Source organism: Betta splendens, chromosome 12, assembly GCF_900634795.4.
Source record: "Betta splendens chromosome 12, fBetSpl5.4, whole genome shotgun sequence".
NCBI lineage: Eukaryota > Metazoa > Chordata > Actinopteri > Anabantiformes > Osphronemidae > Betta > Betta splendens.
In genome coordinates, this window is record NC_040892.2 from 8,067,030 (window position 1) to 8,081,897 (window position 14,868).

General features: G+C 49.3%; 1 protein-coding gene across 4 annotated transcripts in view; it reads right to left on the reverse strand.

Moving 5' to 3' along the window:
* The window catches only part of garnl3 (GTPase activating Rap/RanGAP domain like 3), a 49,922-nt gene extending 44,701 nt beyond the window's left edge, over positions 1 to 5,221 (reverse strand). For 2 of the 4 annotated variants that reach the window (XM_029168298.3, XM_029168295.3), the window contains exon 1: positions 4,753 to 5,221. In XM_029168298.3, the coding sequence (XP_029024131.1) occupies positions 4,753 to 4,850 (98 nt within the window). In that variant the 5' untranslated portion in view covers positions 4,851 to 5,221. The remainder of the gene's footprint in view (positions 1 to 4,752) is intronic. The other 2 variants (XM_029168297.3, XM_029168294.3) reach the window with 1 other exon arrangement.
* Positions 5,222 to 14,868: the final 9,647 nt, after the last annotated feature.

Here is a 14,868-nt window from a genome sequence, read left to right on the forward strand (position 1 = left end):
ATGACAGAACAGCGATAAATGCCACGCTGCTGTGTGCCAACCACTGGAATCACAGTTCAGGAAACTATCTAAAAATAAAATATGATTCGGATTATTTTGCCATACGAACAAATGCTTGTTCACATTAAAACGCCAGCTCTTGGGACATTCATTTTCCCCAGATACATATCTGTGCTTTGATGATGCCTCGAACTTTTCCTCTAGAGTCACTGAGATGTTGACAATTGTGGTTTTGAGTGAAGCGCCTCAGCAGCTGTTTGATGGTTTGCCATTAAATTGTTCCAGCTGATTAAAACAAATCACGCTCCCCCATCAGCCTCAGCTGTGTTTAATGCCAATCGCTGCGTTTCAACGCGAGACTAGTGCCTCACGTTAGCGTGCACGACGGCTCAGGCCTCCGCCGTCATATTAGATGCTCCCACGCTAAGAGGAAAACCACTCTGGCCCAAGACTTCTGCTGAAAATAAACCCTTCTCCGAGGTTTCTCGCGAGCTGCTCCTCTGTTGTTCATTCACCGTTTCTCTGACTGAACACACAGTTTGGCCGACCTCGCTCAAACCGCAGGGTAAAAACGTCCAGCCGTCACCCCTCACAGGCTCCACTTCCTCCGGTGTCTCTTTTGAAGGGTTACGAGGGGGCAGTGGGCTGGTGTGAGGACCCACACACACACACACACACACACACACACACACACACACACACACACACACACGCACACACACACACACACACTTCTCCTAATGCCCCTTTCCACACGCTTGCATCATCTTCAACAATGGCCAGAGAGGAAAGGGCGTTTGAAAAAGAAACCAGCGCCCAGAATGTGACTGTTGTGTGCATGTGGTTGCGGCTGTGCTGGAGCTGGCCACATCTCAACCAGTGCCCAGCTTTAATTACACTACACTGGCTGTATAACAGTCAACTATAATGGGAAATGCTTGTATGGCCTCCAAGCTTTCCCGGAGTAGTGCCCCGTGCAGTTTAATGTGTAGGTACGCGTCTTAAAACCCTAAATGGAAGCAGATGTTCCACTCAGAGAGTAAAAGTTTACATAGGGCTGTAATCAAGCTTTTAGTAGTTTTTAGTCTTTTTTCTCTTCTAGTAATTTGACTCTATTTTTCTGGCCAAATGAGCCTGGTGCGCTGTGTCGTGCGCGCGGCTGAGCAGCGACGGGTTGTGCTGAGCTATGCAGCCACATATGGGAGTGATTACAGTCCGGTGTTTATCAGACCTCACTGAGGGACTCGCTGCACGGCTGAGCGGAGCCGAGCCAGTCCTGCGAACTGCGTTTCCCTCCTCCAGCCTTCTATGGAGTCAGAGCCGCAATATAATGTTGCACCAACACGCGGTTGACGTGACAACGCGTCCGACGGTCTCTTAATCACTTTAATGGTCTCAACAGTTTGGGGTTTTCGGGGATTGTTGTGGACAGCTGGAACGTTTGGCGTCTAATGAGCCTTTGAGGTGTGACAGGAGGAACCGCGATGCCTCAAATGAGCTGCATCATGACGGCGACGGGAATAAACAGCAGCGATAATCTCATATTCTTTTACTCTGGACAAAACTCTACTGGTTCCGCTTTGAAAACATCAATATCTGATAGTTTTCCTCCACTTCTCTGTTTGAATCGTTGCTTAATTAAACAACCATTAGCGGTTTAATTGGATTCTTTCATTCTAACAGAAATAATCTGTAGATTAAAACAATTATGCAACTACTTAGTTGTAGCCATGCATTTGTCAGAAATCCCATTAAAACTCCTAATAACTAAATCATTTTCGTCCATTGATCGCTTGTCCAGCAAATACAGAGACGCTAAAGGCTGTAAATCCTCGTGTTGAACAGGCTAGAGCCTGAAAATTGTTGCTTCTGTCAATCGACCAGTCGCCTTTATCCTTTTCTGATCCAAACATACAGTATCCGACTACAGACCTGTGCGGGGTCTGCGTCTCCTGTGGCAGCCACATAATGTTCGCTGTATGCGAAGCAGACGAGGTTTACTGTAAGTCAGCACAAACGTCAGCTCCTCCATCAGCCAGATTGACCCTCTCAGTTCACACTTAGATCTAAAAATATAGGTTACACATGTCATGTGTTTCATGACACTGACTTTTGAAACCTACTGTAAACGTCTCACCAGGAAACCACACAGAGACAAACCCAGAGTCGTCCTTCCTTCCCTCTTTGACTGTTCATCGCATCGAGACCAGGCGTTTCGCCAGCCCGACCGGCGCCACGAACCCCGGGCGACCGTGGCGACAAAACGCTGTCGCGTTTCGCGTGGGAGAGGTTAATGAGGGCGCCGACAGCCATTCACAGCGAACGCGCCCGAATGGCCTCGCAGCCAGAGGTTCAGAGAGGGAGAGAGAGAGAGTTCCAGGGCCGATTAATGAGCCGGGCCGGCGCACCTGTACCCGTTCCTCCCCGTGTTGTCAACAGGCTTCTTATCGGAACAGATTGGTTCTGTGTGCTGTTACGACAGACCATAGTAACATGCCCTAATCACACATTACCCTGAGCCTGATGATCCAGAAACACTCAGGCCTGCTGCTTGCCGGCGCATGCCTTTCCTTAAATGAACTACAACTCTTCTATTAGTGACTGGCGAGAGAGCGGGGGCGCTTCCCAGCAGCGAGGTTACAATGTGCTGATGCTGCTGGTGCGGAACGCGGCGCCGGCCTGTTCTCAGCTCCGGTACCGGATCGTACCGGAAAGAGCCAGGAGTTCGGTAAAAGGAGGCCGAGCGCGTGACGACGGGCACGGATCTGTTTGTGGGAGTGAACTTGTCCGTAGCTGCTTTTGCGTTGCAGCGATCTGCAATGAAAACACCTCGGCGCAGGTACTTACAAGCCGGGGGAACACACACACAGCTAGCAGCCAACGGTATCAGGCCGATGCAAACAACTGGATCTAGTGCAGCAGCGCGGCTCTGTCGGTGAGAGTAGCTGTCACCGGGCAATCGGCCGCGCTGACGCTGGGAGATAAGCTTAGTCACCATGAAAGGATGTCACCAATAATGATGGGACGCGACGTGTTTACCCTGAACCCAGAGATTAGCCCAGACCATGACACCGTAACAATGAGCTCTTCCTCTGTGTAAAACAATCTGTGTACAAGTCGCACGTTCGTAGAGAGATTACGAAATGGAACTACATCTAAAATCAATGAGTTCATTAATAGTTAAGGAAATTAAGTGGCAACAATTCTGATAATATGTGATTAATATCACATCTTTTGAAATCTGTATATCTGAGATTTTGTTTGGTGACTGGAGGAAACAGCACATTTCCAAAAGGTCAACCTACAAAAAATAGGTCCATAAACACACAACGCTGCCAACGTGAGTAAAGTCAAGGCTTTTTACTTTAAGTCAAGGGGTTATGGACATTTACATACACTCGCCTACATACAGCTCTTCATACAGTAGTGTGTGTGTGTGTGTGTGTGTGTGTGTGTGTGTGTGTGTGTGTGTGTGTGTGTCCTGGCTTGGTTACATCATATAAATAAAGCACAGGCATTTAACATGGCAGTAGCAGCAGCACTCCTTTACCTGAGCGTCTTTCATACGGCCTCAGTATAGTGGAGAATCTATTTCCCCATACAGCAGCACTTCACGTTCTGATTGATTGCCTGGTAAACTGCTAGTGTCTGAGAGACGTTGTGCCAGGAAAGCCGTACAAAGGCAAACTGGACCCACGGCAGACTCAAAGACTTCCCTACACAGGATAAATCAAGCTAATTACAAGGGAAGTGTAGTTTCAAAGCAAGTGCTTGGCACCAAACTGGACAAATCTCCTCTATTTGTAGAGTGAGACCTGGCAGCCTGGATGGAGACATCTTCAACACACACACACACACACACACACACACACACACACACACACACACACACACACACACACACACACACCAGTGCTATACTGTAAGAGCAATGAAGCAGGACCCGTCACGAGTAAACATGGCCTTCTGCACAACTCCACAGGAAATTAGAGCTGCAGGCGCAGTAGGATCAGTGGGCAGACATTGCAATGAAGATAAGGAGAATCTATTCAGTCAAATGTATTTGGTTAAATCTATAAATGATTCACCTCACAGAATTATTCAGTCTGACTGAGGGGGTGGAGCGAGCGGGGACGTCCACAGTGTACCGCCATCCTGCTGCGGGTTTCCCCACGTCTCAGAGACCACCAGCAAAGAACCAACTGATCAATGATCAGTGCAAATGATCAGTTATCTCACACCAAGACCCCTCTGTCTCCTCCCGTCTGCTCCTGGACTCAGGCATCCAGCTGCGCCCTGTGCTACAGAACCACATCGCCTCCTGTCTCCAGTCACGCTGGAATTAAAGCCTGCGTGTTTTCAGGCTTCCGTGGGAGCGCTGTCACTAAGAAGGTCCATCAACAGCGCAGATTCCACGAAGACGCATCCGTGCGTAACGCATCCTCGACGGCACAAACAAACGCCCGACGGCAAATGGCACCAGGCTGCAGATTTTAGCCACGGGGGACGAAACCAGACGCGGCTCCGGGGCGACGGTCCTGGGCGCCGCGTTGCGGGGCATCCCCCCGTGCTTTTCGGTCTATGCGCGCGCACACGCACGGGCCGATCGCGGCCATAAGCGCAAGGTTAAAGACGCCGCTTAGGAACTCGTCGTTTGGCCTCGCGTAAAGTGCCGCTTCGAGGCGCGAGCGCGCGGCTCGCGCGGGGCAGTCGTGCAGTTTTGTCGCAGGCAATTAGGACACGCGGACCCACCTGGTAATCTCGAAGCTGCAACCTTTCCTGAGCAGCAGGGCTCTCTTCCGCATGATGCCTTTGTCCCTGCCGAGGTACACATTTTTATCAGAATTCATGGGTGCTGGGCGAGCAGGTAGACTGGAGCAGGCAGCGGCGCTTTACTTTCCAAGGAACAAACAAAAAAAAAAAAACTACAAAAACGGGAACGCAGTGGAGTGGGAGAGACGCGGAGAGGCGGAAAGCGGAGGAAAAGCCGGGGGCTGTCCTGCTTCGGGCTAGACAAAAAAAGCGGCGCCCTGAAGCCTTTAGAGGTGCGTTACGTCGGGGCTCGGCGGCGTCTCCATGCGGGCTGGTTCGGTTCGGAGCAGGCTGCAGCAGAACGCACCGTGCAGACGACTCTCCGCCGCTCCACAGACCCTGGGATCCAGAACTAGCGCTCCCTCCAGATCCAGCCCGGCGCAGAGCGGCTGCACGGCGATGAATGGTCGAGGGAGGGAGAGAGAGAGAGAGAGAGAGGGTGGCGAGACTGTGTATTGGTGAGAGTGGGTGGGTGTGTTTAGCGTTAAGTTACTTTGCGCGTGGGGAAGAAGGAGAAAGTGACAGCTGCCGTTAAAAGAGAGAGTTTCATCCTCCATTTTTGATGTGCTTCATTCTTTATTGATTCTTATTTAGCCACTAGGGCTGTGGACATGGGTCCTGAGAGAGAGAGAGAGAGAGAGAGAGAGAGAGTGAAAGAGAGTCGAAGGCATGAATGAAAGAAGACGTTGACCCGCTCCTCCAGCTGAGGTTAGTATGGATTCGTTCATTGGCTCTAGAAATACAGCGGCGTGGGCCGTGCACCCCTTGGGGTGATTCAGTGAACCGAGCCTCTCTCCGTGGAACACTCCCCCTGCTCACCTCCCCCTGGAAGGACGAACAGCTGATTCCATCTCTGCAGACAGTGTCCCATCAGGCTGTGGATCCTCTGGCTTTTCTTCTATTAGCCACAATGCTAAATATTAGTGAAGAGGACGACTCACATCTTGTCTGTAGTTTAGTTCTACATGATCAAAAGCTGTTGCACTGCACAAAAGCCCTGTGTATTTAATTAAGTAACACAATGTGGCTCCAGTCTGTTCTGTGTTTACATTTTGCTGCAGCAGCCTTTACGTCGGCCTGTGGACGGACTCTAGAGGGAAGAATCTTCATGGAGTTTCACCTTTTTAGTCGAGTGGAAGGAAAAGTTAAGCTGCCCCCCAGACACACACACACACACACACACACACACACACACACACACACACACACACACACACACACACACACACACACACACACACACACACACACACACACACACACACACAGAGCCTCATAAGTCAACCCACTGTTTAGATGAGGAATTCTCTGGACATGACTCACAGCTGGATTCAGAGGAAGACTCGGCCATAGTGCGATTGGAAAGACTTCAGTTCTGTTGACTCACTGCGATTCTACCCGATGACACTATGGTTAGGAAGGAGCTGCCCTGTCCTTCATCATGCGTCGGCCCATCAGCGGGTTAGGGTCATGAGCGAGTGGCCTTTACGTGAGGCTACGTAAGCTCCACGCTGCTCTGTTGTGTGTTTACTGAGTGAGGACACAGTCAGTGACCTCCACAACTTAATGAAACGCATTCTGACGACCTCATGTCACTCCGGCCTGTGGTGAGAGGGAATAAAATGATATTACTGCAGTGCTCGGGCTGCGTCTTTGAAGTGGGCATCGACTGATGAGTTTCATTGTGTCAGAATCCAATTAAAGGTCAAGTGAACAACATTTATGCTTGGGTTGGAAAGAGGCTGCTACAATTAAAGTTGCCCAACGCCACGTCCCGCTTTAAAAGCTTTGGTTGATTCTCGCCTGCAATGGGTTCCTGAAGCTGTTTCCACAGGTGGTGAGCACTCGTCGGCTGCTCTCAGCCCATTCAGCTCAGACCATCTCAGCTGGAATCCAATCAGGCGATCGCATGCACATTTGGCAGCGGCACCCGTGAACCGCAGCCTCCTGCTGCGATTACGCCGCGTTATCTCTAACGAGAAGCGGCTCGCGACCGCCAGGCGGGCGTCACGGCACCCTGACGGGAGCAGAGCGTGCGATGGAGCGAGACGTTGGTGCAGGAAGGCACTAAAACATGGTTTAAGGAACTGGTGGAAGTCTGATCTGAATCTCACTCTGAACTTTTTAAACAGGAAGTCGGCCTCCTCTCGATGCCTTTCTGCTGCTCGTACGCCCGTGTGCTCCATCGCCGGACGACCCGGTGGACCAAAGAGGTCCTGTTGCAGCGTCAGCACGAAGGAGCCTCGCTCGCTCAGCAGAAACGAGCGGCCGCGTTGGAGCGCGAGGAGCACAACCCGGCAACAGGGAGGAGCCTCTCCACCTCCCGTAAACGGGCCCGGTCCCGCCCGGCGTCTCGCTGACCCGGTCCAAAAACGAACGATAAGGCGAGGGCACGTGTCGCCGTCGGCGACGTGGCGTCTGATGCCAACAAACCGCAGCACCGCCAGCGTAAAAGACACCGAGCGTTGGTGTCATTCTCAACAGGCAGCAACACACAGATAACAAGCGCTGGTGCTGCCGCAAAGATGACGCCTTGAGCAGACGTGCTCAGTGGAAGCCTGCTATTAAGCTCTGAGTCACGCTCAGGATCTTTCTTCACTTTCACAACATCTTTCAGCGGGTCCCTACTAATAATTCTGCGAGCACAGCGGTTCAATTGGGTCTCACTTTGTTTACCTCAATGAATAATCGACCCATTTATAAAGCTGCTGGTCATCAACCAGTAAACCTGGTGAGCTACTGGTCTGTAGTGGTGTATGAACAGGTGCGGGGGGTGCGTTGGGGTCGATGGGCTCGTTCAGGCTGAGGCAGAATGAAGGACGGAGGCTGTGTTTGCTTTCCCCTCACTCAGCTCCCTGGAAGCGACGCCACGCTGCAATTATGGCGACGGGGAGAATTCTTCTAGAGGAAGTCCAGTTACACACAAACACACAACGAGCTCCCCCACACTCTGCAGCTGATTGCGACAATAAGGACGCTATCAGAGCAATCAGCCAGACAGACAGCGCTAATGCAGGCAGGTGTGCTTGAATACTGATACGCTGCAGACCGGGGTTCTACTCGGCTTTCCGCTGCGCGAGACACGCGTTGATGATCTTTTTTTATCTGCTTTTACCATCCTCCCGTTCTCTCGTGGCTGAATCGCCGCAGCGGCCATTAGCGTCTGCTTTTCAGATGCTCATAATTACATGTTCTCCCACGGAATAAAAATGATCCTGTCATGTTTATGGATTTTGTAATTCTCCGGAGCTGGATTTAAGAGCTGCATCTTCGCCCCTCGTCCCTCTGCCTGCTTTGCACCCGCATCAGATTAGCTGAAGGTGCTGAAGGCAGAGTGCTGGATTTGAGCTCCCTGCGTGCGTTTGTGTCCTCGTAAGCTTCAGGCCGAGGCCGCGGCAGAGATAAAGGTTGGCAAATCAACCTAATGGTTTTTAAAATACACGTCCCTGCAGCTCCACGCCAACGTCTTCATAGAGGCTGGAGTCCATCCTGAGTAGATGATGTGCAGGCCTTTAAGTGCCTTGGCTCCTACAGGATGACTCAAGTCTTATCTGTGCTGCTCAAATGCAGACAGTGTTTGGGCTCCACTCACCAGAGTTGGAGACTCACTATCCTTCCACAGTGCATCTTTATGGGATGATAAAATTTAATGGCGTTCACCTGTAGCACATACAAATGAACCTCTCTTCACCAGCTCTCTAGCTGGTGCTGAGGAGCAGATGTCCGTCTCAGAGATCGGATTAAGATCGTCCGCGTCGTCCATGCAACAACCGCATCCTTCCTCCTAAATGTCACTCTGACTCTGCATCCTTTCAGATGAGAGACATCAATTTTCCACGTTTGGCTTTTGTTCATATCCGGCAGATGGGAACACTTTGCGCGCGCACAGGGGGGAGCATGTGACGGCGGTAATTCCCCGGCAACGCCAGGTGAGCAGGTGCCGCGGTGTCTGACGGGACATCACCACAGCTGTCAGTCAACAGAGCAGCTGCAGGGCTTCCCCTGCATCCAGCTACACTGGCACCGTAGGAGTAAAACGTACACAGACAGGATATCAAAGCTCCTGTGCTTTTCCCATTTTAAAAACGATGATGTTGTTTAAATGAGAACTAGATGCCACTTTATGGACAGCGGAGGAGCTTTTAGCATCACAGAATCCTCCAAATTAGATGCATGCAAGCTAAAAAATCGGTAAAATTGCCCTTTAAGAGTGGCATTAATGCAAATTTCCTCTCGTCTTCCAGCATCGACAAAAGCAGAATATTGATTGCACAGGTCTCTTATGACCTCTGCCTACAGCCTCTTATTCTTCCCACTCCGCTCTGTTTTAGCATCCACTGATTAAAATTAAATCAAAAACACTTGAATGGAGGACATGAAAGTATGTAAATGATGATGATGATGATGAGCGATGCAACTTGACAGGGACACTTGGTTTAAAACAGGGCTTTTGTTTCTCGTATGCAGATGCAGTGATCCATCAGGTGGAGGGCTGCCAAGCTCCCAGTTAGCATTAATGAGAACCGTCCCACCTTGGCTGCATTTTACCGTCTTCCACGTCGTTACGATAAACGACGTGACGGCTTTGACCTTGAACGCAGCCGCGCTTGTTTCCTTTGTTGTTCCGAGGCACACAGACACGCACAGTCGCACAAAGGCCACCACGCGCCAACGCCACCACCACAACCGGGCTCTCGCTGAGATAAGGAGGAAGCTGGAGAAATCTCTCACAGCACATTTTGTAATCAAACCATGAAGAGCTGTGAGCGTCTCCAGCGTGAGAAGAAGAGAGAAGAAGAGAGAAGAAGAAAGAAGCGGCTCGGTAGGCGTTTCATCGCTTCATCAGAGACTCCTCATCTGGTGTCCGCGCTGGCTCTCGTCTCCCTTTCTGTCTCTTCAAGGCTCCAATTTGTTACCGATTTATCTTCTTTATGTCTTTCTAAATGTCTGTCGTTCCCGCAGCCCCTGATTCGCCGCAGCCTTTTTCTATTTTAGCAACACTTGTTGAAACATGTGATGCGGAGGCGGTGAGCATCTGTTATTCACACAATGACCGAGAGTTGCCGATTGTACTTGGGTTCTATGACATCGTGTTCAGTAAATGATCTAATTACAGTAACAATGGATTGCAACGACACCATTCGCTAGTGATTCCTCTAGCTGCTGCAGAGGCTACTGACACAAGGCCTCAGACACAGTTGGCTCGTGTGCAGACACTGACACAGACGCGACTGGTGCACTTGTGCCAGTCGTTTGTGTCTTCGTAGCCAAGAACTTCACATTAACTTGATGGTAACGGCGTCCGTCTGTGCAGTCTTTGGCTGCTACTGCTGTTGTGTTGACTGCGGCGCATCTAGCCTGGCTCTGCGGGCGGCCATTAGTCAGTCAGGACGTGGATCCAGACTAAACAAGGCACATGGAGGATCAATTCCATTGAAAGACATTCCCTGTTAATATACTGCACAAATACGCTGACAAGGCAAATAAATAAATTTAGGTGCGTTAGAGGCTGAAGTCAAACTGACGACATCCCAAAAAGAAAGATGCAATGATGCCGCGTGAGCAAGATGAGGGTGAAAGAAAGGACACGACGAGAACGAAGTCGATGTGAGATCATGGAGGTGGCTGCTCAAGGTCGCAGCGCAGCCATCTATCTGAACGGGCCTCATGGGCCGACGGCGCCGGTGGGAAAGCACCGCAGAGCTGCAGTAACGGCTTTGAGGTTAAATAGCGCTTTAATAGAACCTCATCTGCTGCTGTGCCCTCCGACGTGGACATGTGGAATGAACGCGACGCTGCCTGGCAACATGACAAGTACTGTATGCATCCAGGATACAGATACAGTCAGACCCCCACCTTTAAGAGAGGAGGGGGCAAATTAAAAGACATAAATCATTCTCACAGAAGTGGATAGATTCGTTTTACTGGGCTCGGTTCTATATTTGTGTTTAGCGTGTTTGTGTGTGTGTGTGTGTGTGTGTGTGTGTGTGTGTGTGTGTGTGTGTGTGTGTGTGTGTGTGTGTGTGTGTGTGTGTGTGTGTGTGTGTGTGTGTGTGAGACACCCACGAGATTGAGTGCTGCAAATGAGACGGGATGTCCCCCCGCTGTGTCCCTCCGGAGAGCGGCGCACATGCTGCTTCAGCATCGCTCCAATCAATTTGTCACTACTGTGAATAATTTGATTCGTCCCCCAGAAGAGAGAGATCGGTTGAGGGAAGCGTGTTATCAGAGAAGGCCGCGGCGTAAAAACACATGTTTGTTTGATCAAGTGATGCTTTTTGCTTTTCACAGTGAAGCGAGGCATTTAAAAGGTTAATGAGATGCGTTTTAATGATGTCAATCTGTGATAATAGCAAGTTCCCACTTACCACGGGGGGGGTGAAACACATGGCTGTTAAGATATAATCATTAGTTGCTCATTATACAATAAAGTACAGTATTAGTTCTAATAGGTTGTGCTGGGTGTTTGATGTGCATGTGCTTACTGGTAGTTGATGAGGGAAACCAGTCTCTTGCTGGTCGACAGTAGCTCCGTTTCCGTCTTTTTGAAGGAAACCCCCGCTGCTCCAGTCACATCCGATCTCTTCTCGGGACGCGAGGAAATAAACCGAGTGTGAAAACGCACCAGATTTGGAGGGAGCTGAGTGGGCTCATAGTGACTGACTCACTGCTCCATGTCACTGCTACTGTATTACTGTCAGACACACGCGCTTAAATCGAACCCGCAGCCTGATAGGACCCGGATCTCATTCACGGTAACGGCTAAAACACGCAGGCTCGTGCTGTAACGAGTGGAAGGCAAATGGTTCTTAGAATTTTGATGAACAACTCTTTAATTTCTCCTGGTGCCTATTTGTTTCAGGGCCGCGCTCAGCGACGTCTCCAGATGGCAGATAACAAGCAAGGTCACAGGCAAAGATAAACACCAGGGGTCCTAATAAACTCGCTTCCCACTGCTGCATTAAAGTTAATGAGAGCGTTCAGAAATCCTGACAACATCATAAAAACGCATCAGTGTAATTATTACCATTCTTGAAATGATTGAGCCATTTTGCCACACAAACGTTGTGAGCTCCCTCCTCCCTGTCGTTCAGGAGGTGCGGCCTCTTTGCTCTCACGGTGGTGAGGAAACACAACTGTGCTTCATGAACAAACAGCACTGACACACCTCTGGCACACAATCGCGCCCCAGAGCACAGCGTCTGAAGGAAACGACCCGGCGCAGCCCACAATCATCCGTCCTGCATTGACCGTGCCCGGCCCTCTGCCTCACAGAACTAATGGTGCACAGCTGGGTTCAATCATCATCACGGTCAGCGCGACCCTTTCCAGTGAAGGGAAAGGGTCCAAATGAAGGCAGTGGAAGCCAAATGTGAAGGAGTCCTTTATCTGCATGATTCAAAAAGATACAGTGGCTGCACGCCTGAAACACGTTTGGTCATCATCAGAGAAGAAAAGGCTCAAATCATCCTCATTCATTCCCTCACACTCGGCGGCGATGACTCTGAAGGACAAGCGTGATCAGGTTCATTAATTGTTCTGACAGAAGCCGCTCCTGAACCGTTCCAGAAGACGTGAAGTCTGAATAGAACTGTTAGTGGGTGGACGTCGCTTAAGCCACGAGGGCTGGAACAACTGTACTGGTCAGGGTACGGTTAACGAGCTAGGTTGAAGCTAACGAGCTAACATGATTACACGGACACAGGTTTAATGATTTGTGAGGTGCCTCAGTCCAGCAGGACAATGCACATGTGGGCAGTTTCTAAGACAGAAATGAGAGATTATCTTCAAAAATAACATGAATAAACGATATTCTACTCATCTCACCAGAGTCTTTAATTACAAAGTTGGGTTTATGCAGTACGCTGATCATTGAAACACAGCAGTCTACTGCTGGGGATAGTTGCGCCATTTGGTTGAGCTCTCCCTGGAGGTTGGGGAAGGTAAATACACCTTAATAAGACAAATCAATCAATCAAAGCAGCATATGACGACTGCGAACAAAAAAATACATTATAAATGAAAATGATTTCATACCAGGAGTGGCCTGTGCGAGACAAGCTGTGGAGCTTTTCTCTGCTGTGGTTTAAACAGTCATTCATCTTTCAAGTGCTGATTGTGGTCAGTGACAAACAGGAGACGCTATTTACTTTTAAGCACATGTGATTCTTATCTATGAGCAAGGTTAAGAATAAAGGTCCTGGTAACACGGAGCGATAAACTCTGCACGAGGCTGGAGTTGTGAATATGTTGGGGAGTGTAATGCACAGTGTCTTAATTTAATATTGAACGAGGACAAGCACCTGGTCCCGTCCGACCATGTTTTGAAGGAAAAGGTTGTTAATTAAAGTTTCCATCCCTCCTGAGCCCCAGAGAAGGTTAGGAGGCCGATGAAAATTTGATAGAGCTAAAAACAAAACAAAACAAAACAAAACACACCCACGCTCTGATTTCCCCAGGCAGCACAGGGCTTCAAAACACACATTAAGACAATCATTTGCACCAGATCACATCAAGGAGGAGCACAAAGTCCAAAAGGTGCCAAAGACGTCTACTCCTCACCTGTCAGATGAGCTCTTTGTTGGCAGTGAGAAAAAATGATGGGTGGATCTGAAATAATAAAAAACACAATTAAAGCTTTTCGGGTCAGAAAGGCTGATATCATGACTCAGCAGAAAAGACACTTCTCCACCCAGCTTCTCCAGCCTCACAATGCTCATCACAACCCAAACAGAGGACGAGCGAAGCAGCAGCTATGAGGGAAAGCTCTCATCAACTAGACAACGGGCTGAATAAGTATTACTGGCCTTGAAGGACGAGGAAGAAATACTCAAACGTCAAATCTTTGCAGACTCGGTCATCAATGGCTATTCTTAGCTTTACAAAGGCCACGCTGCATTCGACGTCAAACAAAAGCCGCTCTCAGACGGGCTGACCTTTTTGGGCAGACTGTAAAAGAAGTGAGCGACGTATTGAGTAATTCCTCTCCTTCGACCACTTGACCTTAGAGAAAAATACTGCGTGGAGGAGGGAAGGAAATGATTTTAACCCAGGGGTGGTTGCGTCTCCTTCAGGGTCCGACTCCAGACGCCCCTCAGGCTCCTCAGGCAACGTATCAATTTAAAATGACATTTCATCTGTGTCCAACGTTGTATTGACTTTGCTGGAAAATGTGTTTGCGTGCACCTTCGTGGCAGAATCACATGCAGGACGGGGAAAGAGATGAGGAAATGCAGCACGGCCCACAGTAAATACATGCGTTCCTCTCTCCATCCGTCTGCGTTCCTCCAGTATCTTACTAATAAAGACGTGACAGAAATATATAATATATACATATATACTGTGTGTCACATGCACATGTGCACTCAGCTGGATTACATTTCATATCCTCTCAATGGGATATAAATCTCTGCTAATAACGTATCTATTGAGAAATGGGAACAGGACCTTGTGCTTTCACTAACCTCTGCTAAGTGACAACGTGTTAACCGGCTTCAGGCCTATTAAGATCGATCCGGCTTCTCTAATTTCTGGTGCAACGGGTGCATTGAGTGCGTTCTTCAGTCCATATGTTCCGGCACCAGGAGGGAAAGGATTCAATGCAATATTATTTGGAAGAACCTCGTTTGTAAAAATAGACATCGCATGTTTAAATTGAATGAAATGAAGTCACAGCAGCTTGTACATGTAGCTTCGAGGCCAAATCTGCTCCATCATTTCTATGACTTTGTTTGTGGAGACGAGCCATTATTTAAATCTTAAATTATGCGTTTTGAACAATTTGGGATCAAGCGAGCAAATGACTTTCTACATTTCAAATTTGCATTTAAATGAAAGACGAGGCACAGCGTTAGACTCTCGGTCCAGTGACCTCCTCTCTTCACTCTGCTTCTAAAATTCAACACTTGGCACTTCAGCGATGGGGCAGGTTTGTCGAGAGGGGACGTTTGTGATTGACTTAGCAAAGCTGGAGTGTCACAGAGGAAAAGCGCTTAAATGTGCCGACTTGACGCGTGCGATCGCTCGTCTCACGCAGACTTTGATCAGCGACGGGCC